The sequence below is a fragment of the Ailuropoda melanoleuca genome, chromosome 3 (assembly GCF_002007445.2).
Source record: "Ailuropoda melanoleuca isolate Jingjing chromosome 3, ASM200744v2, whole genome shotgun sequence".
Lineage (NCBI taxonomy): Eukaryota > Metazoa > Chordata > Mammalia > Carnivora > Ursidae > Ailuropoda > Ailuropoda melanoleuca.
The window spans coordinates 24,379,916-24,403,450 of NC_048220.1; the positions used below are offsets into that span (position 1 = coordinate 24,379,916).

The 23,535-nt window shown below is 50.9% G+C and overlaps 2 protein-coding genes across 5 annotated transcripts in view; one reads left to right on the forward strand and one right to left on the reverse strand.

Annotated features, from left to right (window-relative positions):
- Positions 1-23,535, forward strand: part of SLC25A48 (solute carrier family 25 member 48) — a 251,720-nt gene that overhangs the window by 36,966 nt on the left and 191,219 nt on the right. Inside the window, exon 1 of one of the 4 annotated variants that reach the window (XM_034656039.1) lies at positions 1,218-1,272. The exons of the other annotated variants lie outside the window; for them this stretch is intronic. The gene's annotated coding sequence lies outside the window, so the exon portion shown is untranslated. Of the gene's footprint in view, positions 1-1,217; positions 1,273-23,535 lie in introns of those variants that run through there. 4 annotated transcript variants of the gene reach the window in all.
- On the reverse strand, positions 947-8,362 carry CXCL14 (C-X-C motif chemokine ligand 14). The gene is made up of 4 exons (XM_034656044.1): positions 8,072-8,362; positions 7,804-7,909; positions 3,793-3,906; positions 947-1,251 (listed from the first exon to the last, which is right to left on the reverse strand). Exons 1-4 carry the CDS (start codon positions 8,133-8,135, stop codon positions 1,236-1,238), a joined length of 300 nt encoding a protein of 99 aa, XP_034511935.1. The 5' UTR covers positions 8,136-8,362; the 3' UTR covers positions 947-1,235.

Genomic DNA, 23,535 nt, shown 5'->3' on the forward strand with positions numbered 1-23,535 from the left:
TTTGTCCCTGTTTATTCACAATGTGGTAAACATTTGATTGTCATCCTGGCCTCACTGAATAGAAAAAAATGCAGTAGTCTAGGATTTTGATACATTTCAAATATATTTTATTACTTTTCTTTTTGTCTTAGAAAGAATATGAAACCTGCATGCAATGCTAATGGTTTCTGACATGTGCATAGCATAGGACACAGCAGTACAATGAGGCGTATACTGAAGGGGCAGTGTGTAGAGGGGGCATTCTTAAGAGTATATTTACAAAGGAAAGGGCACGTGGTCATCTCAGCTTTCAAAAGAGGACTGCACTGTTTAATATTGAAGAATTACATGGGGAATCACAGACGGAATGCTTATGTCCTGCCTGTTCTATTGCAAGGAGGGAAAGAAACATGCTTTGAAGGTTCTCCATCATGGATAGAATGTGTCTGTAGCTGGGCCTTGTGCGTGTCTGGGTATATTTTTAAGTTTTCTCGTCAGGTTTTGCTAACAGTGTTGGGAACTTCATGTGCTTCCAGAGCATTCAATACTGAAGCAGTGAACCTTTCACAAGGAGAGAAGACCCAACCTATTCCTTAAGGACCCTATGCTTTGCCATCCCAGAATCTTGGAAATGTTTCCTAGAGTATGTAAAAATAAGCCAGGGGGAGAATGAAGCACACTCTGGCAGCCAAATTCAGGTTCCACAAAGAACAAATACAGAGAGATTGGTTTCTGCTTGCCCAGTGACAGGGGCCACCGTGGAGTCCCCCTGAGGCTGTGACCAACAATGAGCCCAGGAGAGCCCGTGGCAGCTGTGTGGAGGCTCCAGGACCTCTGAGCGGAAGCTTCCAGCATTAGCAACGGAGCAATGCTGCTATGAAATGTTTCAACCAAGCTCTGTGTTTCTCCCAGGCGCTTATAAAGCTCAGATGTAGTGATGTCTGGACAAATACAAAAAATCATTTTCTTTTTTTTACAGAGGAAAGGCATGAGTTTCCCCCTTTTCGATAAAAAGCAGTGTGTGATAAAGTCTGGAGCACAAGAGAGAAGGGTCTCACATCTGGAAGCCTTCCGCACACAGCTATAAAATGTAAAAACTGACCCTTGGTAAAAAGTGCTTTGTAACAATATATAATTTGTGTTTTATGCCTGTGAGAAAGGAAAGGTTTTTTTTTGTTTTTTTTTTTTTTTAATCTGCAGAGTCCTTTGCTCGTCTCCCAGCTGGTGTGAAGTTTTCCCATGCGGGATTTTTCGCCCTACTCTTCGTAGACCCTAGGAAGAGAAAATACCCATGTAAGTGGCTCAGGATGTGACATAGGTGATCCACAGGCCAGTGGCTAAGCTGCTTCATCCTTGTCTTTAGGAGTGCCCCCCCCCAGGAATGCTGGAGCTTGGCAGAAGTGGGGGTGGGGGTGGGGAACACCTCAGAGGAGGTCATCACATGGACCACAAAACCTTACCCTAATCTGGTTTTGTGCGTTCTCAACAGCCTCCACCTCTGCAATCCTCAAAGCCCTGGGGAGCAAACCCTCTCTCTATGTGAGGAAACTGAGGCACAAGGGACTTCAGATTTGCCCAATGAACGCTGAATGTCAGTGGTGGGAATGAGGTCTGTCTCCAGCGTGAGCAGGGATGCGACAGGGGAGGACAGGCGTCCCGTCCTTCAACTTAGGATGGCATCTTTCTTTGTACTTTACCCAGAGAATGTGTGTCTTCCAGAAAAATGCTCGTTCTAGAAGCTGCTGCCTGAAGACTGAAGGGTGGTAGTCGGACTGGGCCCAGGGCTGTCGGGGAGGCCTGTGGCTCAAGGTCACTTCCTCTAGTGGTTGTGGGGCCTGTGCATTCCCAAGCTGACCTTTCCCCCTCACCCCTGAGACTGTCTCTCTTTAGGTACTTCAGTCCCTTCTCTTCTGCCCCATGGCTGTTCCAGGGCCATGCTTCATACTCAGACAGCCCACCGATTCCTCTGCCTCATTGCTGATTTCTGAGTAAGACCACCAAATTGTGCTCTGCCTAATGCTGCTGCTTCCCATGGCAGCCAGCAGCTCGGGCTCTGAGATGTGGAGCTGCTGCTAGTCTGGCTCCGCAGGCCTGGGCTGCCCGGCTTGCTTCTCCTTCCTCTACCCTATGTTTAGCTTTCTCTCGCTGTCTCTCCAAAGAGGACTTCGAGATAAGTTCCTATCTCTCCATTGTACATTCATGGAGACATTTTCAACCTTTTACAGGGGGAGGGCAAGGGATTGCCCCCTTCCTCCCCCAGGATGCCCTGGGCTTTCCCCAGAAAGAGGACGAGCTCATTTTGTAATGAAATGACGTGAGGCCTGGTAACAGAGATGCTCTCATCATTGGAATTTGCAGAAATAAAAGCAGAGTGGCATTGTCCCATGCCTGCTTCCTCTTCATCAGAGCTGGCGCCCAGGTGGAGGGCTGAGGGACAAAGTGTGCAAACCACCTGAATGTTTGCCAGCAGTCTGGTGGAGATGTTCTCAACCCCTCCCTGGACTGGCCCTGAGGTTAGCCTTGTTCCACTTTGATGACGCAGGGCCTGGAGAGTGGCAGTGGACAGGGCAGGTCCTGCTTTTGCCATGTGAGCCACCTGCCCTGACCAGAAGGAGGGCTTCATTCCCATCAGATTTATAGAAAATAATCTCTCACTCTCATCAGTTTCTATTTCAAGCCGCTGCAGATGAGGCAGTTTTGGAGGCAGCACAGAAGGCTCAGGAACTGGGGTTGGGCCCAAGTGTCCGCCGTGGGAGAGCTGGTCATGGGCTGAGCTGAGGGTGGAAGGGCTGGGTGGGACAATGGGAGGGGTGGCTCAGGCACCCACTGTACGCAGGGTGAAGGTGACCCTGGGAGGCCTGGCTCCCTGCCCTGTGCTCCCAGGGAAGTTAATCCCCATCTCCACTTAGCCTCAGTTTCCCCTCTGCAGGATGAGGTGCTGGCACCAGCTCCTGAGGGAGTCCCCTCTGTGTGTGTGTATGCAAGCCCTTCTCTGAACATGCTGTGTAGGTACAGGTGTAGACAGGCCCTGAGTGTGTGAGGAGTGGGTATGCTCTGGGACAGGCTCTCTTGTATGTGGTATGAGGAAACCAGGAACTTTCCAGACATGGGACCCCAGGAGATTAGAGATGGAAAGTCATTTTCTGATGATGGAGAAACAGAGCCCAGAGAGGACAGGGGTCTGGTTCATGGCTCTGATCATCTGGCTACTACTGGCCTCTGAGATTAAGAGTGGCTCTGATTTTAAAGGGTCAAGCCCAAGGTCCCTCCCTGCACCTGCATGGGAGGGAGTCCATCTGCTTTCTGGGCAAGTAGGGGGCATGTGGCACCTTGAGCGGAGGGAGTGTTGCTGGCAAGGCATTGTCCTCATCAAATTGTGGTGTTGTACCCAGTGTTACAGTTAATAAACCCAGTTACTTCAGTGGTCATATTTTACCACACAAGAATCACAGAGAGCCACACCAGGTGCTTGCTCATTCATTTGACAGAGGGAGACAGAAGATCGGAGACCTTAAGTTACTTTGAAAAGAAGAGGAATTAAGACTATAACTTAAAACATTAGCATGGTGCAAACTTTAGTTCACAAAAGGATACATTTTTGATGCTTACAATTGTCCAAGAGAGCAGTCACCTGCTTTGCGAAGTGGTGAATTCCTTACCCCGTGGGGTTCTGTAAGCAGGGCTGGGTATCTGCTTGCTGTGGCTACTGTGGCGGGTGTTCACCCACTAAATGGGGCTCGATGAGCTGGCTGGCGTCTAGAATCTGGAGCTGGGGGGAAGGTGGGGAGGAAGGTGCGAGGAGGTGGGCCATACCTGCGCTTCTCGTTCCAGGCGTTGTACCACTTGATGAACCGCTTGGTGCTCTGCAGCTTGGGGTGCAGGCAGTGCTCCTGACCCCGGTACCTGGACACACTCTTGGTGGTGATGCTGAAATGGGGCAGCATGTGGTGGAGGGTTGAGCGGCCTGAATGGCAGCCCCTCAGTGTGGCCTGTGGGGGGCTCTGGTCCATCCCCGTCAGGACACTGAGAGGCTGTGGCCTCCTCCCTCCTTTCATGGGAGTGTGCCCATGTGCCCACTGTCCGGCTGGCTCTTTGGAAGTTTCTGGGTGTCCCCCTAGGCTCTCACTTTTCCCCTGGAGCCTTAGAGTCTGGGATAGTACCCCGTGCCTACCCCCATGAGGCTGTTGTTTACAGGGCTTATTCCTCCCTTGGAGAACAAAGCTCAGGGGACTCTTCCAGCTGCTCTGAACCTGGGATGGAGAGGTGGAGAGAACTAATGCCAGCAAGGTGCACATGCTAAGACCTCTTTCCTTAGATATGATGAGCTCAAGATGGGACTTAGACATGCTGTATACATGTGGTGATCTCTGTCTGACCCTTCAAACCCCAGTTCCACTTGATCCTCTGAAGATTGTCCCAGGGCCAGGCATTGCAGATCTTGAAGTTAAGTCTTACTGGCCTTGAAGCCCATTTTGATTCCTGAGCATGAAGTCCCTGTTGTCTCAGCCTCCAGCAGGAAAATAAGACCTCCCTTCAGGCCTCTGTCAGCCAGTGTTCTAACCCAGTGGAGGCCCTAGCCATGTGGCAGAGAAGCAGGTGCCATCATACAGAGTATGAATCCCAGGTCTGTCTGTGGACCTTGGGTAAAATCTCTGAATAAGTTTGCCGATCTGTAAAATGGGTCTGATAATAGGACATAGCTCTTAGGGTTATTGGGTGATGAGGTGATATAATCTATGGAGAATGCCTAGCACCTGGTAGATGCACAGTGAAGAGTTACTGTCATTAGTATTTGTCATGGAAGATGGGATGGCTGGGGAGAAGGAGAAGCCTTAGTGTGTGAGCTCCAGCCTGGATGGGGAGTCAGGACTGCTGCTTGAACCTCTAAGCCCCTCTCAGCCAGGGCTGCGCTAGGGCGACAGGATTTAGGAGGAAGCTTCTGGGTGGGGGAGTAAGGATGGTGTTCCAGAATGAGGAACCACGTAGGGGACCTGAAAAAATGGAAGGTGAGAGGGGCCATTCCCTGAGAGGTCATAGCACGAGCAAGGGATGGTCGTGGACTGGGTGCTGGGGAATGAGCTGCAGGGCCAAAGAGGGGCAGTTGAAGGCTGGAATGGGAAGAGCAGGAAGGAAAGGAGAGAGGTCAGCTAGGGCCCCGCAGGTTCCCAAAGGTAAAGTGTCAGGGTACAAGGGCCAAGTTCTAGGCGGGAGCAGGGCCACCATGAACCGAATATCCCAGCTGACAGGGAGAAAAGAATAAAATCTTGCCATCAGGGGCGCCTGGGTGGCACAGCGGTTAAGCGTCTGCCTTCGGCTCAGGGCGTGATCCCGGCGTTATGGGATCGAGCCCCACGTCAGGCTCCTCTGCTGTGAGCCTGCTTCTTCCTCTCCCACTCCCCCTGCTTGTGTTCCCTCTCTCGCTGGCTGTCTCTATCTCTGTCGAATAAATAATAAAATCTTTTAAAAAAAAAATCTTGCCATCAGTGTGGGGGCAGAATATTTCTGGGCAACTTGTCACTTTCCTTCTCTGTGCTCTTAGTTTCCATGGCCCCCACCACAGCCTCAGCTTCCTAGAGCAGGAGTGGGTCTTCTGCTAATGTCTGTGGACTGAGCTCTGCCTTGCCTGGCCCTCCCTGAGACCAGTCACTTGCTCCCTTGGTCCTGTCCCTCCTTCTAGGTCTCAAGCATGGGGCCAGGCTTCAGGGTGGAGTGTGCTCCGTCTTCTCCCTGTGGGACCATGGTCGCTCTGCGGGAATTTAGCCCACTGTCTCTGCCTACAATACTGCTTCTGCACTCGGAATGAAAGAATGTGGCGAAGCCTGATGAAAATCCCTGCCTCACTTAGGTCACTGTACAGGCTAAGGATCCCCAGTCCTGAGGGGAGGGGCAGTAGGGGAGGACACTCGACCCTCCACCACAGTCCTCAAATGCTTGTCACAATACTGGGACTATGAAAATTGGTTGTGGGGGTGAAGAAATGGGGATTTCTGTTCCCAACAGTTACTCAGGAATTCTGGGTCCTTCGTCCCCTCTCCTCAGTGGTTCTGGGTGCTGAGGGTTTTGGCAAGAGTTCAGTGGACATATGACACAAATTGCCCTTTATAAAATCTGGAGTCTCCTGGTGCAAGAACTCCCACTTGCAAAGCTGACTGCCCTCCCCACCCCACCCCCAGCCTCATCAGAGATTTCTGGGTGACTCAGGGTGAGCTGGAAAACTTCCTTTTGTTCAGCTTTTGTGACTGAAAACCTGATTTGGCAAAAAGTGCTGGCCCCTCAACTGATCTAGAGATTCTTGGAGCTTGAGACGGGAGAGGACGTTTAGCCCTTCGGGGATGGGGGATGTGGGTGTGGGTGAAGGTTTAGGGGACGCTGACTGTGTTCGGACCTCCGGAGGCCCCTGCAAGTTTTCACAGGGCTGCATAAAGCCTTCTCGTACCTGCCCGCTGCTGTCAGTTTCCTCTCTATTCTGAAAAGTTTTGCCAGGAAAAAGAGTAAGCCTGTTTATTGAGGGTTCTGTCCTTTTGAGATGGCTCTGCACCCCATACCCTGCTTCTCCTTCCTTGCAAGCTCTTGGCACCTTGCCTTGGGGTATGGGGTAGTTTTCAGCACTTAGAGGAGTGCGGACTTAATTTTCAGTGCCCTTGTCATCTGCGGCCCCCAAGCTGGGAACCATGGGGGGCTTGTAGCTCCTTCCACAGCTTGTGGGAACACTGGCCCTCACCAAAGAGGATTTTCCAGCAGTTTTTCTGGACTTGGGTTTGCAAGGCAAGGCGCAGGGACAGGAGGTTAATTTAGGTGCCTGGGTGGGAAGGCAGTGGGGTTCAGCTCAAGCCTGATGGCTTTGCAAATTCCCCTAACTTGAGCCTGACTGTGCAGCCCTCAGGTGGCAGTGGGGGGTGGGGCTGCCTTTGCATACACTGTGTGGAGGCCTTTGGGCAAGCAGGTCCAGCAGACAGAAGGCACTTGCCCAGACTGAGAATAAAGTGTGTCCTGTTGCTGGGGGAGGGGAAGAGGGGCCAATGGTCCATGGCAGATATTTGGTAGCTGCTTTGCCAAGGGCTTTCTTCCTGGCCAAGTGCGTATTGATGGGGAAACAGTGGTGCTGGACTCAAGTGGTTAATTGGGAAGGCAGAGGAGCAAGGAAACTCAGTGTTCTCTCACTCTGCCCCAGTTTTTAAAATATTCCTCGCATCCCCACCAAGCAGGGCTCCAGCCGCACGGCACGTTAACCCCAGCAGAACACTTCGCACAGCACTGCTCAGGCTCAGGGACCCACAAGAGTCTAGCCGGTGTGGAAGATCAAGGATCAGTATCAAAATGATATTGGTAGAAGCCAAAAACTGGCCATCTGTGGTCCCCTGATTGGAAAAAGGTTCTGAAAGGAGGGTCTGAGGACTTAGAGACATTTGTTTTTATTCTCTCTCCGGTAACAGGAAGGCAGCACGCCTCCCAGTTTGGGTGCAAGTTCAACAGTTCTGGGTGTGTTTTGAGTGCTTTCAATCCGGATTTTCTAAAGTTGGCACAAGGGGAGCCATTTAACCCTTGATCACCCCAGAAAGATGGGCAGTGCAAGCACCTAGGCAGCGCATTTGAATCTTAGCAAGGGTGAACTCCCAGAGCGCGGGACAGTGGCCCTCTTTCCAAACTCTTCACACTGTCGCGCCAGCGTCCCAAGGACTCGCTGGGCAATTACAAAGGCTGGTCCACGGCCTTGCCAGAGGCACAGAGGAATTTTGTTAGTCCGCCCAATCCAGCCCCATGCTGTGCCCCAGCACCGGGTTAAGAGCCCCGCGCACACGCTCCCAGTGAGAAGCCAGAACTCACATAACCATCTTCTCCTCGCAGTGCGGGTACTTTGGCTTCATTTCCAGCTTCTTCACGTCGCTGTATCGAATCTTGGGCCCCTTTCGCGAGCACTTGCATTTGGACCCTGCAAGAGAGAGCGCAGGGTGCCCTCCAGCTGCGTGCGGGGTCTCCTGCCCCCAACCTCCCTCGGTGCCCACCCAGAACCTCCAGGGTCCCAGGAAGCCCAGCAGTTGGCGCCTGGGTGCCCCAGGACGGGACGGCGACGAGGGACCTCTCGGGCACTCACCGTCCACGCGTGCGGCACACAGCGCCAGGAGCAGCAGGAGCAGCGCGGCCGATAGGAGTCTCATGCTGGCTGGAGGGGCGCGGCGCGGGAGCAGGGAATGGGGAGGGCGCCCGGCCGGCTCGGCTCTCACTGCCCGGAGCGCGCCTCCCGGCTCCGCTCGCTCCCTCTGCGCCCGTCGGTGGGTGCCTCGGCTGTCGCGCTGTGCTTCTGCGCTCGGCTCCGCACTCTCTCCGCAGCCTCCCTCCTCCCGCCCGGACCTCTTTTAAATCCGCTCCTGCCCTCGCCGCAGCGAGCTCATTAATATGCAGAACCACTCGGTGACTCACTGAGATTTCTCAACGAGGTGGGGGGAGGAGACCTTCCCCGCCCCAGGCCCGTGATCACAGCGGCGCTCACTCAGAGCCACGCGCGCACAGGCACACTCACACCCGCTGCCCTCTCACTTCTACTCACACTTGCACACCCGGACGCCAGCCGGCGCACACCGCCGGTCCCTCGGCTGTACCGGACACTTGAGAGGCTGCTTAAGGGTACTGCTTTTCTGCTTCGCGTGGTTCCCTCTGGCCAGCCGGGCCTCCGCTGAGGGACCCAGGCCCCGCGGCCCAGACCTTCTGAGAAGTGAAAGCTTTTTGGAGCAGGTGCCAGGTGTAGGTGCCAGCAGGCCTGCCTCCTAGGGAGTGAGTTGTCCTCGCCTGGCCAGCAGCCTTGGTGGCCAGAGCTCAAGGCCAGGTCTGGAGGGAGGTTGCCATAGGGTGTACAGCAGCAAAGCCATTGCCTGTGGCCAGGGGGCTGCCTCCAATGGTGTGTGTGAGGGAGGTTTGGTCACTCTGAGAGGAAGGCTTGCTAAAGTGGTGTGTGGCGGTGGGAGCTGCCTACAGGGTGGGGAGAAGCAGCCAGGGGTTCCTCATGGTCATACCATTCTCCAAAGCCTCTGCCCAGCAGGGAGACATGGCAGTGGACAAGGTCGGTGTTCCCCACATATGCCAAGCTCTGCGGTGGAGTGGCGTGGGCCAAGGCATGGCAACAGAAATTCCCACTCCAGTACTTCCGAGTGCAAGTGACTTAACTACTCTAAGCCTTTGTTTTGTCACCTGTGCCTGTGGTAGGGTGGCTGTGAGAGCTGTGTGAGATCAGACATAGAAAGTGTTCAACAGAGTGTCTGACCCATAGTTGGTGCCCAGGAAAGATTACTCACTGGTATCATGATAGGATGTATTTTAAGATGTATTCTTTTGATTCTTATAAGACCTTTTCTAAGTTGGTATTTTAATTCTTTATTTGACGAGCATGGAAACAGGCTCAGAAGAAATAACTTGCTTAAGGTCATGTGGTCAGGAAGCAGGTGGCTGGGCCAGGAGGGGCCCTGGTCTATGTGACTGCAGAACTGGGGTTCCAGTCTCTGGGCTGTCCTGTCTCCCTCAGGCACCTCATGCAGTGCTTCCTTCTTAGACCCAGTGACAGGGGATGGAGCATCTCAGGCTCCAAGGGTCCCTGGGCTTGGCTCCCAGGCCAGAGCTGAAGCCAGGGCAGAAGCTGCCAGGTTCTTCCAGCTCACACAGCTCTGTGCTGTCAGCTCAGAAACTCTCTAGGGGTGCAAATACCCAGAGAGGGTCCTGGGGAGATGGGGAGGGCAGGATGCTGGGGGCAGAATAGGAAAGTGTGTACTGTCTCTTCCCAGTTTGAGACCTTGGCTGCCTTGAGAGGATGCTTGGCCATGAAGAGCCTGCAGAGCTCGTGAGCTGGCTTCAGGCCATTTCCTGAGTCCTATGCATGTGGTTGTAGCTATGCTTAAAGCAAGGCCAACAGCAGGACATTGGGTTTATGCAGAAGAAGAGTGCAAGGGAGTGATTTTTTTGGCATTAACATTAATTTTTAAAATTTTTAATCTTCTGAAATTTTTTTCTTAGTACAAAACCAAAACATTTGTTACAGAAAAATCAGAAAACACAAGCAGAAGAAAACATAAAAAAACACACTTCCACCCACTCAGAGGTCTACACCAAGATGCCAACAGTGTTGTCTTTTCAAACCCTTTTGTCTTTGCTTGCATTCATTTGCACAAATGTGATCAGTGGGTGTGTCCTGTTTAATAACCCACTTGTTTTACCTATCACTATATCATCAACATTCTCCCATGTGACTGGTTTTGCTTCTCCAGTCTCTCTTTTAATAGCGTCATGTGAGGTCATAGAGCCCCGTGCCTGACAACTTGATGTCTCCATGTCAGACTGCCTGGGTGTGAATCCTACTACTAGCTGTGTGACCTGGGACAAATGATTTAACTCTTTTCAATATTGATTTTCTAATCTGTGAGGTGGTGGTGATAATGGTACCTATAGCTTAGGGAGAATAAATGAGATGGTGCCCGTAAAGCTTTTAATGCGGTCCCTGTCACAGAGTCAGTGCTCAGTAAGTACTGTGTATCATGGTTAGTATTTTGGACGCAGCATATTCCACTGTACAGATGTGTCGTAATTACTTTAATGGATTATTCTCCACTAGACATGTGGATTGTTTTCCACCACATTTTCTCAGAAGCAGTGCTGCGTGACAGATATTCTTATAGCTCAGTTTTGGGGCCCTTTGAAGATTGATCATGTCTCAGAATCACTGGGCAATGGGTCATGTCCATTTTAAGGCTTTTTTTTTTTAAAGATTTTTTATTTATTTAAAGATTTTTTATTTATTTATTCGACAGAGATAGAGACAGCCATCGAGAGGGAACACAAGCAGGGGGAGTGGGAGAGGAAGAAGCAGGCTCACAGCGGAAGAGCCTGATGTGGGGCTCGATCCCACAATGCCAGGATCACGCCCTGAGCCGAAGGCAGACGCTTAACCGCTGTGCCACCCAGGCGCCCCTCCATTTTAAGGCTTTTAATACAAATTGCCCTTTAAAAAATAAAATGCATTTTATTCTGCTCAGAACATGTGAAATAGGTGGGGTTTTTTTTGTTTTTTGTTTTTATTAACAATGCTGATTAGTTTAGTAGGCACTAACAGCATCAGGGATCACGGCACTGGGCTTTTACAGGAAAAAGTGGTTGGCCCTAAAAATACGGGCCATTTTCCTAACTTCCAGGGTGAGACCAGAGGTCAGACAATGCAGTGTTTTGTCCCTAGTTGTACTCCTTATGTACATACTCCTTATGTATGCTCATCTTTGGTTTACAAAACACAGCATGCGTTTTTGCAAGCAGAGCTCACTCCTGTTTGTGTGAGTTCTTCCAGGGTCACTGGTACGGGAGAGGATGGGGGCCTTCTGCTGTCAGCCTGTCTGTGGATGATGCCACTCAACTAGGAGAGAGAGGAGGTCTCGACTTCTGACTTATCTTTAGGGTACAGACTCTCTACTGAGCTCATGTGGGGAGTCTCTGAGCAGGTGGATGAGGCAGGATGAGGTGGGTATGGGTAAGGCAGTTCTATGCACAGCAGCACTGCCTGGTTGAAGGGGATCCCTGGAGTGCAGTGAAGGGCCACACACATAACCTGCCCTTCGGAGCACAGTCTGGGGTGTGTGTGTGTGTGTGTGTGTGTGTGTGTGTGTGTGTGTGTAGGTACCAGCGGCCATTTATGGTCATGCTGGCTTCTGTGGAAGGGGTACATGCAAGATGTGGGGGACACAGAGGTGGGAGGAAGTAGCAGCAGAAAATCATTCCTTGAGGGAGTGAAAAAATTGGCTGAGATCCTAGGAATTTGCATATTTATTCTGTTCACAGTGACTGAGTACCCACTGTGTGCCAGACTCTGTGCAAGGTGCTGGGGATATAAGGTGAGCAGAGGAGGGGTGTACCTGTTCCCAAGGATTTCACAGTCTTAGTGGGGAAGACAGACGCTAATCAGACAACCAGAAATGCATATGAAATTACTGCAGAGCTAGATGTGATGAAGGGAAGCTGATGCTATGGGGCTCATCAGGGGATCTGAGCAGGTGGGGAGGTGGGGGTGGCTTCCCAGAGGAAATGCCCACTGGGCTGCAGTCTGAAGGATGAGAAGGAGTTAACCAGGTGACAATGGGAGGAGACCACTCCTGCCCCCTTATAGTCTCTGCTCCTCACACAGTGATCTCCTGGGGGTAACCCCCTGCTCAGTGCCCTGCTGGCTCCTGATCTCAACCCGGATCAAAGCCAGTCCCCTCTGATCAGCATCCACCATTCTCCCTGTGGCCGTGCTCCACCGGAGTGCCTTGTCCTCTCCTTCAGACATGCCGAGCCTGTCCCTATCTCAGGATCTTCGTCCTTGCGGGCCCCTCCGCCCAAACTGCTGCTCTCCAGGTGTTGGCAGGTGGCCCTCTTCTCCCGAATAGTCCCTCTTGAGACCCAGTCACACTGTCACACTCCTCCTCCCTGTGCCTGCGTCGCTCTCTGTGCTGTTGAGCTATTTTACTTTTTACCTTGCATGTGCGACAACCTCACAGTGTCCCGTGTCCGTGTTTGTTTGGGAGTGTATTGCAGGCTGTCCTCTGGTCTGCTGGCTTGGGGAAGGTAGAGTCCGTGTCTTTCTTGCTTATCCTCAGTGCCTACTGCCGTGCTTGGCCACATCTTTAACTAAATAAAAGTGTGTTTCAGGCAAAAACCCAGGGGTGTGATAAAGAATTGCTGAATCCAGGGGGCGCCTGGGTGGCACAGCGGTTAAGCATCTGCCTTCGGCTCAGGGCGTGATCCCGGCGTTATGGGATCGAGCCACATCAGGCTCTTCCACTATGAGCCTGCTTCTTCCTCTCCCACTCCCCCTGCTTGTGTTCCCTCTCTCGCTGGCTGTCTCTATCTCTGTCGAATAAATAAATAAAATCTTTAAAAAAAAAAAAAAAAAAAAAAAGAATTGCTGAATCCAGGCTGTGTAGACTACAAGGTCAGTGAGAGAGGGAGAGAATAGGGAGAGAGGGGAGAGTGCATGCATGCATGCGTACGTGTAAGGGATGGGTCAGGGTGACTGTTGGCAAGAACATGTTCCCAGGAAAGCCAGTTTTCCCCAGCACATTTGCTTCAGAAAAGTGTTTGCTGGGTGGAGGAGGAGAAGGTGAATGAGCAGGTGTGTGGTTTTTCCAGGAAACCCTGCAGGTATCTGGGCACCACCCCATAGGTCTGCTGAGCAGGTGGGATGTTGACTGGTGAAGGCTGGTTTACTGCCCAGGAAGCCTAGGGAGCTGAGAGATAACAGTTCCCCATGGTGGAGGTCCATGTGCCTTTCTCTCAGTGTCACCCATGACCTGTGGGGCCCCGGGCAGCCAGTTGCCTCCCCTTTGCCGGCTTTCCTTTAGAGCAGTTCTGCATACTGACCCCCTCCCCAGGGACTTACTCTGAGGGAGAGAGGGATGCCGATTGAGGTTTCCTGAGGACAGCTCTTGGTTTTGTTCTTTATACTTGGAATGCTTAAAGAGCCTGAGTAACTAAGCATAGAGGAAATGATGCAGAGGGTAGCCAGGCAGAGTTAGGCTTCAGGCAGCCCTGTAGGGCAGACGGGCTCTGCCACTCAGGTGGGTAACAGAGGATGCTGTCTGTTCCCCCAAACATGCGACAGGATGCTTGCAGCAAACATGACAGACCCACGGTTAGCATTTATCTTGCCATTTATTCAACACCACCTCACTGCAGACAGGCATCTTTACTGTATCAAGAACACAAGCAAAGATATTTTCTAAGGGGGCCCTAACAAATAAGTTAGCAAAGGACATCAAAGGGCAATTCAGGGGAAACAGAAAGAAAAGCAATTATTAACCAACTCATGAAAGAATGTGCATCCTCATTAGCAATCAAGGAAAACCACATTAATGCTGCAGTATCATGGCATTTTGGTTTGGGTCCTACCCGATAATGCATATTTATTTTAAAGAGTAAAATCCAAAGCAGACAATGGTAAAGGGTGGAAGTGTCACTCAGGCATCACTGGTGGAACTATAAATTGGTACAAGATTTTGGGAAATTATATTTATAGTATGTACCCAGACTGTTTGAAATAAACTATTTCACCGCATTAACATGCTTCAGATCTATTTAAACAGTTGATAAGGGGGAAATGCCACATGCAAATAAGGAGTTAACCTGAATGCCCAACAGTGGGATGTTGGTTAAGTAAACAGTGAAAGCTTTGAATGAAATATTATACTGGTATGAAGACTCCTGATTACAGAATCTGTGGAATTTCATGGAGTAAATGCTTATGCAGCGAGGAGAGACAACACAAGGTCGTGTAAACACTGTGATTGCTAGTATATAAGACAGCAACCACTGTATACAGCATGGCAAAGTGAGAGATACAAACATCATGTTCTTTGAGTGGCGGGGCTTTGAGCATTCTTAAAAGGTTTTCTCCTTGCTTTCCAGTTTATTTGAATGTTCTTATTCTGAAAGGAACTCAAGAGCATCCAGTTGAAACAGTGAGGTCTGTGTCACCTTAACCCTTCTTTGCGGGGAGGTAGGCGCTCCTGTCCTAGAGCTGGCACTGCAGAAGCAGCACATAGATTTCTTGGGGTGCAGGTGAGCCCCATGAGGGCTTAGGCCCCGTCGTCACAGCTGCCCCCACGTTCTGCAGCAGGCCCCACCTGCCTTATCCTGCTTTGCCTTGTCCTTCTTCTGCTAGTCCTGCTTCATGCTCACAGCAGGGTCCTGGCCTCTCCCTCAGGCCTCTGTGAAGGTCCACTGAGCCCTGTCTCCTGACATGGGTCCTGGGAGCTGCCCCTCACTGGCCTGTGTTCCAGGGCTGTCCCCACCCCCACCAGCCACACCCTTGATTCTTCAATTCCCTGAAAACTCCAGCTCAAGCTCCTTTTCATGGCTCCCAGTTCCTCTGAAGCCTTCTCCCCTGACCCTTGGCCAGGCTAATTGCTGCTTTACCTTCTTAATCTGCAAAGATTTCATTTCACAGGGAAGCCTTCTGTGACCATGCACAGCGGCCCTATCCCCTCCCTCCCCCTGTCACAGTCTGGCGGGGTGGACGCTGCTGTCAGCCCGCATGGTCTGTAGACCATCTTCTTTCTAGTACCACTCCTCATACTCGCAAAGGCTCCTTCAAGATCTTCCCCATCAGTCCAGGAGCTTCAGAGGACTTTCTTATTGACTCCAGTGTTCCGGCAGGAACCCAGGGTCTAGCACACAGCAGGTGCTCAATGAATGAACGAGTGATGAACGAATTAATGTGAATCACAGTCTGCCCCAGTCTAGAGAGAGTCAGATTTCTTAGTTTGGAATAGTTGTCTACCACAGTGTGCCTCTCTGTGCCTCTGCCCCTCATCTGTAAAAAGAGGGTAGGAAAAATAACAGCAAGCCTGTCGGGGGGAATAAATAAGCTAGTACAGGACGAGCATGCGGCAGAATGTCTTGTCACATAGCAAGTGCTCCACAAATGTCCGTTCTTGTTTTATTTTACTATTATTATTAAATCTCCTCCGCTCACTCCCTTGTCTGTAAGTTTGCTTGGCTAATTCCTTTTGCTTTATATTTGTGAAAGGCTTATGTAGCACTTACTTTGTGTCAAGGATTGTTCTGAGTGCTATACAACTATTTATTTATTTAATCATCATAAACATCTAGGGTGCATGACCCCCATCTGTAAAATGGCACAGAGACATAGAGAATGTAAGTAACTTGCCCAACATAACTGGTCACTGGCAGAGCTGATCTTCACCTCTAAGTGGTGTGGCTACAGGATCATGCTTAGAACAGCCATAGGCTGCCCACCCCTCCCACCCCCACCCCGGGAGGAGAGAACAGGGGAACGTGATCTCCCCACTGCTTTCCTTGCCCTGAGCTGCTGGCATGCCCTGAGCTGTCCCTGCAGGGTGTCCCAGAGTTCCCATCCAGCTAGGGTTGCCAGATTGGGCAAACACAAATACACGATGCCCATGCAACATGTGGGGACACACTTACTCTGAAAAGTTACTCATTACTCGTATGAAATTCACATGTGGAATTTAACAAACAAAACAAAGAAACATGGGGAAGTGAGGGAAAAATAAAACAAGACAAAATCAGAGAGGGAGACAAACTATAAGAGACTCTTAACAATAGGAAACAAACGGAGGGTTGCTGGAGGGAAGGAGGATGGGGGAGGGGTAACTGGGTGATAGGCATTAAGGAGGGCACATGATGTAATGAACACTGGGTATTATATAAGACTGATGAATGACTGAACTCTACCTCTGAAACTAATAATACATTGTGTGTTAATTAACTGAATTTAAATTAAAAAAACAAATAAAAAACCCCAAAGTTAACCAAAGTTCCTGTATTTTAAATGGCCAGCTTACGTTCAGCATCAGGGGCTGCAATGTGGTTTTGGGCCAGCCTCCTTCAAGTGGTGGTCTCAGACACACAGACATGGAGCCCCCCTTGGATCTGCCTGGGGCAGGGCTGGGGAAGGGAAGGGAAGGATAGGCATGCCTGTGAACTCTCTTATGGGGCAGAGTGGGCATTCAGGCTCTAGTGGGGGAGGAGGGAGGCAGTCTGAAAAGGCAGGCATCAAGGCAGGCATCAAAAGGCAGCTCATTCCAGGTGAGACAGCAGCTTAAGTAAGTGCTCAGGGGAGGGGGAAGTCACGGGGCATCTAGTCAATAGACTGCTGTGAGGGTAGAGCAGGGATCTGGCGCAGGAAGGGGGATGGCTGGATGTGTGAATGAGGGCCATACTGCGCAGGGCCTTGGGCTTCACCACCTAGATGATAAGGACCCCTCAAGCCCTGTAAGCAGGAGGGTCTGGTGATTAGGTTTTACCTGTTGGGAAGATCTCTCTGGCTGTTGGTAAAGGAGGCATGACAGGGAGTTGGGAGGCAAGAGAAACCTTAGCCAAGGGAAGTCCTAGACCAAAGGGCATGGAATAAACACTTTGTCTTATTCTCAGAATTCTTTGTCTTCTCCTGAAAAACATGACTCAGAGATGGAAAATGAAAGATGGTTCAGTCCCCTTTGTTAAGGAGAGGGAGGCATTTGCAGTGCTGGTGTTATTTCTACCAAGCCTTCTATCAGTGGGTCTCTAGCACCCAGAGAAAGGAGCACAGCAGAAGGAGGAAGTGATTGGGTTTGGGATGGGGATGATTCTAATTTGCCTCTAAATCAGTGTCTCAGCCCTGTGTAAGAGGACAGGGTCAAAGGCACTGCTCAGAGGATTTACCTTCCAGATGAACATTAGCCTTAATTAATCTTGTATGAAGAAAACTTTTCAACCAACCGTCCCAGATACATTGCAAATTTCTGTCTTAGCAACTAGTCATTGCTTCTGAACACGACCAGGTTGCTAATGGTGAATGATTTAAGGCTGTAAAAGAATTGTCATAACAGCTCCCAGGAGCCAAGAGCACAGCCCAGATTTTAAGCACATAATGGAATCATATCAAAAGCAAGGAGGGGCAGCAGGACCCATAAATCCTTGAAGTGCAGAATCTGTCCATTGTGAAACTTGTGGGGAAGGGAAACCAGATGTGGATGCTGAAGAGGGGCAGGAGGGAGGGGGCAGGCTGGAGGGGGGAGGGAGGAAGTGCAGATGGGGGGACAGGCAGGAGTGGGGGTGTGCTGGTGTGGGGGCAGGCAGGAGGGAGAGGGTTGAAGGGAAGCAGGTGCGGGCGGGGTAGGCAGTAGTGGGGGGCAGGCAGGGGGAGGGGATGGATGGGCTGGAGAGAGGAGGCTGGCTAGAGGGAGAAGAAGGACACTCTTGGACTGAAGGCGGAGGAAAGGGCTCCGTGTGAGGGGAGGTGCCTCCTGCAGCACTGGCAGAGGGGCAGTCTGGGTTCAGGCCATGGAAAGAGGGCCGCTGTGCTCCTGTTTGAGGTGGCTGGGAGGTCTAGCTTCAAAGGGAAGAGGCAGAGACTGAAGGGTTATCATTCTTGTTGCTGCTTCTTCAGCTGGACTAACAGAAGTATTTGGCAAGCTTTTCCTGAGTTTTTGTCTTTGAAGACATTTGAAGTAGTTCTTTAACAGTGTATTTGAAATATCACGAAAAGACTTTGTTTATCCTGTAGAGGAAAAGGGTAACACATGTGGAAATCCCTTTGGTTTGGGGTGAAAAGTATGTTTGCCCAAGTGGTCCTCCTTGGCTTGAGATGGAGGATTTATTTTATTCTGATGCGCCCAGTCCTCTGAAAACATCAAGGTGAACCCTTGCTGAGCAGTGATCTTTGCCAGGGGGCAGGGGTTGCAAAGACGTGGGCAGCTTCATGATGTGTCTGAGGTGGAGGCGACCAAAGGCCCACAGTCTGGGAAGATTCCTTCAAATGGGTTCCAGACATGAGTTCTGGGATTTCAGAGGGTGGCTCGGGGGCAGCCCCGTTCAGCTAGGGAGCCAAGGGAGATTTCGTGGAGCAGGTAGAAGCTTGAAGTGGACCTTGCAGAATGAGAGAGATTTACCCAGGTAGAGAAGGGGAAGGGAAGGCCGAACCATAGGGACTGAAGAGCAGAACGGCCTGGAGGCAGAGTGTGGTGAGTCAGGGAGTAGCTGGTTCCATGAAGAGGTAGAGGGGAGCTGAGGGCAACAGGGGCACTGGGAAGAACCTTGAAGGCTGGTGTCAGGAACTTGTAATCAACTTATTGGAAAATTGAATTTGGTGCTTAGGTCTGTTTGATGTCATCGCAACACTCATTTCTTTAACAAAAATTTAAGCAACCACCTCCCCCCACCAAACAATACAGCTGTCCTGTCCTGAAAATAGTACAGGAGCACTGAAGAGAAGAAAGGGTACTATGGAACCATCCACCCTGCCAAGAGCCAGTCCTGCTGTCCCATGCAGACTTTCACAAAATTACAGTCGTACTGTAAGATCCATGTGCACTTGTCTTCCTTCAGTACACATTATTTTATGACTCCCTGCTTTGCCCCATTTAATCCTCACTTTAAATGGCCTAGGGAGGCTTCAAAGGACCCTGGGGTAAAATACAGACTTTCTGGAATATGAACAATTTCCAGCTTAGTGGTTTGAGTTTGGGTTCTCCAGAAGTTTCTCTAGTTCCTACCTGCTGAAGGTTGGAGAGCCCTTTGGGCTGGCTCCCCCCATTTCACTCAACCACATGCTCCTATAGTCTCAGGGAGTGAGCTTCTGTTACTGTGCCCAGGTTCCTGGCCGGCCACTGGGTGGCAAAGGCCATGCAGCAAGACCGGAATTTATGGCAGGGCTCTGGGATGATCTCTTCCATCTGCCAGGCACTGGGCACGGTCTGTTAGGGGCCCCGGGTCAATCCTCTGAATAAAAGTCAATATGCTGAAGGACCAAGGTACTGAAATACCGGTTTATCAAAATGTGGTTTCTGTTCACTACTAGTGACATTTATGGGCAATTGGGTTTTTCTTTTTTAAGATTTTATTTATTCATTTGAGAGAAAGTGAGAGCAGAGAGGGAGAGGGAGACTCCCTGATGATCAGAGAGCCCAACACGGGACTCGATCCCAGAACCCTGAGATGAGATCGTGACCTGAGCTGAAGGCAGACACTTAACCTGACTGAGCCACCTAGGCACTCCGTGGGCATTTGTTTCTTGCCATGGCTGCTCATTTGGTGGTTGTGTTTTGGTATTTGGTGGTTTGACATGCTTTCATGTATTTTGAATTTTGGACATCTTGTGTGTTGCAAAAAGAAAGATTTTATAGATGGATTTTCAGTCCAGTCTCTTGATTTGCCTGACTCTATATATTCCCAAATTTGTTTAGTGAGGCCTGAGAGAGACTGCATTTCTGGGAGTGTGTGGAGAGGAAGGACTTGGGGGTGTTCTCACCCAGGGCTTGCATGTACCCATTCCATATCCACAGCAAGACAAACTGCTTTTAAGGAAAGCCTATTCCTGGGATGTAAGGTCCCTAACAAGAGCTGCATGAACCTGACTTTCATTGAGCTGGACCTCTCCCCCTCCTTTCTCCCACCCACCTGCAGTAGGGCCAGCCTGGGGGTCTGCCATTGGAGACCCATGAAGAGCTGGAGGAGGGGCTTTTCTCACCCCATCCCTGCCTATGACCAGGGCTCCCACCAGCCTACTGGGTGTAAGAACTGTTCTGTGGTCCCTGAATGCCTTTGCTCTGTGTCTGGGTCTGTAAAACTGCTTGGAGCCCCCAAGAATGCAGCACATTCCCCTCACAAAGTCACCCTTTATTTGTAGAATTTATTTATTTATTTATTTATTTATTTACTGAAGGCACCTGGTTCCCTTAAGCTCGGGGCTTCTCAGAGGGCCCAGGGTCTGAGCTAGTGGAGGGGAACACAGCCCCTGCCAGGGGACTGTAAAGCTTGAGCACTTCCAGGGCTGCTGCTGGCCTACCCCCCCACCCCAACACCTGCGCTGCCCCCCCACCAACCGCACTGTTCCATCCAGTGAAGGAGGGTGGGAGGCTTTGCAGGAGAGACTGGTAGCCTGGTTTTGGGGGAGCTCTGCGGATTCAGACATTCTCTGTCCCTCAGGTGGGGGTGGCCAGCAGAGGGCATTTGCTGCAGGCCTGCTCTGGGCTAGGCTTTGTGTACTGGTTCTTCACAGATACTGTCTCTTCAAACTATCAACCAAGCCCAATATGCAGCCCTCTCCCTGTTGGCAGAGAGAATAAATGACCTTTCTAAAGTCACCCAGCTTTTGGGCAGACCTGGACTATGATCTCACATTTCAATTCCAAGGCCCATGTACTGCCATAAGCTTTGTACTGTCACCACCCACCTCACAACCTGATGCTCAAGGAGGAGCCTCCACGATGTCTGGGTGACAAGGACTGCCTTGTCTCCAAAGTTGTCCCCTGCCTATAAGGTACCTGTGATTTTGCTGTTAGACTGTACCTTTCTGGGCAAAGGCAATGATGTGAGCGCAAAGCATTGGAGAGTCATACACTGCCCTGTGTCCATATTTGTGCCATCTGTAGGGAAAGCCTTCTGATCCCCTCTGGGAGATAGAGAAACTGAGGCCAAGAGCAGAGGAAGAACTGCTTCTGCTCAGGAGTGGGGTTGTTCTCAGATGTTTGCCTGATGCCTAGCATGTCAGTATTCTTGGGATGGTCCTTCTGTGGGATGGAGGCTGACAAAGGCCCACACTTGCCTGTTGTAGCTGCCTCCCTCAGCCTGCCTCTGATTTCAGTGGCAGCTGTGTTGGGCAGTTCCAACTCCCCTGCCCCCACCCTGCCTCAGCCTGTCTCAGGGGTCCCATGCATCCTGTTGCTTTCTCCCCCAGAGCCTTCTCAAGACTGTAGGAGCCACTGTTGCCCTTACACCAGGTCATCTTTGGAAACATGGAAGAGTGAGTGGACACTTAACTCATCTGGGGACAAATCCCAGCCAATGGGGAGTGGGAGCTGGTAGACCAATACTCGGCTCTGCCTTTCGAGGGTATGGTTCTGGGGGGCACTGTCCATGTTTTCAGAGACTCTGGTGGAACGGTGCCCTCAACGCCTGTATCTGTGACCTTGATAACACACCTTACAGTGACCTTTCTCCTCTAGACTCACTCTGGCTCCCTTACTCTGGCTTCCTGGAACTACGTCTAAATAAGCCACTCATACCTATGTCCCCATGTCAGGTGCTGTGAGGGTTAAACCTAAACTAAGTACCCCCACTGCCAACCCTGCCCCACTTTTCAGGGCCAGAGGAATCTCCTGGGACCAGGGACTTCTAATATGTAGAGTGCCTGGAAACCACCCAGGCCTGTTTGCGTTACAGCAGAAATTGAGGCCCAGCCCTTCAGACCTGTGGTGTGGTCTCGGGCTATGTAACTAAGCCCTGGAGACCAGGAGCAGGCATTGTCTGTGGCTCCAGGAATTCTCTTTCACTCCTAAATACCTTTGATTTTGTCCTGTCCCTGAGGGTCCACTGCTAGTAGTTCACACATTTGGTATGTAGTAAGAGCTTATCAAATCCATGCTGAGGCATGGCCGCTCCAGAGTGGATCTGTCGTGGGTGTCCACTGCTAAATGCAGACCGTCCTAGACAGTGGTGTGTTAGGCGCTCAGCCGGAAGGGCCAGAGAGAATGGGACATGGGAGGAAACGGACATGGACGTGTACATGGGAAACAGAAAAGGAAAACGGATGGGCCGTGCAGTGGAAAGCTGCAGGGTGTGATGTGCTCTGAGAGGAAGGCAAGCTGGGAATGGATGAGTGAGTGAGCGCGTGTGAGGGTAAGCATGTGTGAGTGCGTGTGTGTGAGGGTGAGCATGTGTGAGCGAACATGTGCGAGTGTTTATGGTTGTGCTTTGAGTGTGAGCATGTACGAGTGTGAGAGTGAATGTGTGGGTTGTGAGTGTGTACAAATGTGAGGGTCTTTGTGTGTGTGAGGGTGAGTGCGCAAGTGGATGTGGGTAGTTGTGAGTGTGTATGAGTGTGAGCATCTATGTGTGGGTGTCTGGGTGTGTTGTGAGTGTGTGAGTGTGTGTGTGTGAGACAAAGAACACACATGTGCTCTGAAATGGTCTAGCCGTGGCCTGGGAAGCAGCAAGGTATAATGAGGGCACTGGGAGTTTGAGGGAGGAGTTGGTTCCCACACAAGTGCTGGAGAGTGGAGGGCAGATGTTTGGGGCTTCTAGAAACTCTGAAAGCACCAAAGGTACCAGTACCTGTAGCCAGACTCTCTGAGAGAGCAAAGTGGGGGTTGAGGTGGGAGGGAGAGCCCTGGTGTAAACATCCTACTCCTGACAGGAATGCCCATCACCTGGTCTGTTGCCCAAAGTCCTGGAGCTCCAGCAGCAGCCAGGGGAGTACCCTCCCTCCCCAGAACTCTGCAGGACTCCACATGAGCTCTCAGGTCCAAGGGCTCAGAGTGCTGCTGACTAGGCTCTCAAGGTTGCTGTATAGGAAAAGCCAATTCATCCAGCTCTGCTGGTCTCTCCTTCCTCATCTACCAGTTCCCTCCCTTTCTGGTCACAGCTAATGTAGTCCTCAGTGTCCTCCATTCCTGGGGCAGAAGCCAGGGCTTCTCCATCTAGGAATACACAGAGGCAAGTGCACAGGGGGCCCTTAGTGAGAGGCTGGCTGACCAGTGGGCCTGGTTGCTTGGTTCCTGTAGTGGGACATCGCTGGCTCTCTGTGCTGTGACTGAGTGTCAACCTCCATCATAACCTATGTGTGCTAACCTCAGGTCAACACTCAATAGGTATGGATGGATTATTTCTAATCTCTGCCAGTTCTCATCCAGACAGAACATGAAAGGGGGCTTTGATGGATCTAGGGAAGCATTTGGTACTTATTAAGCAGCATCTGCAATTTCTGACACATAAGACAAACTTCCAAGGGTTTCTTCCAAGAGGCAAATGGGGGACAGCATCTTGAGGGACTGACTCATGAGCTAAAGCTATCACAGTGGCCCATTTCTGTGGGAGTACGACACCCAGAGCTTTGATAAGTAATCCTCACTCCATATATTCTGTCCCTGTTTTATATATTGGTCAGACCCTGTACCCAGATTTTGAGTCTTAGAGATGTGATCCACATGCCTTTGAAGTCTAATCGTAGCTGCAGTGACTCAGGATCCACTTCCAAACAGTCCCTGGTGAGGCAGGTGGAATCCTCCATCTTTACGCAGTGCCATT

Excerpts from the sequence above, each read along its gene's own strand:
- CXCL14 (XM_034656044.1), bottom strand. The coding sequence starts at position 8,135 with ATGAGACTCCTATCGGCCGCGCTGCTCCTGCTGCTCCTGGCGCTGTGT. Across the intron at positions 7,910-8,071 it reads GTGTGCCGCACGCGTGGACG|GGTCCAAATGCAAGTGCTCG; the intron begins GTGAGTGCCCGA and ends TCTCTCTTGCAG. Across the intron at positions 3,907-7,803 it reads TGCGAGGAGAAGATGGTTAT|CATCACCACCAAGAGTGTGT; the intron begins GTGAGTTCTGGC and ends GCCCCATTTCAG.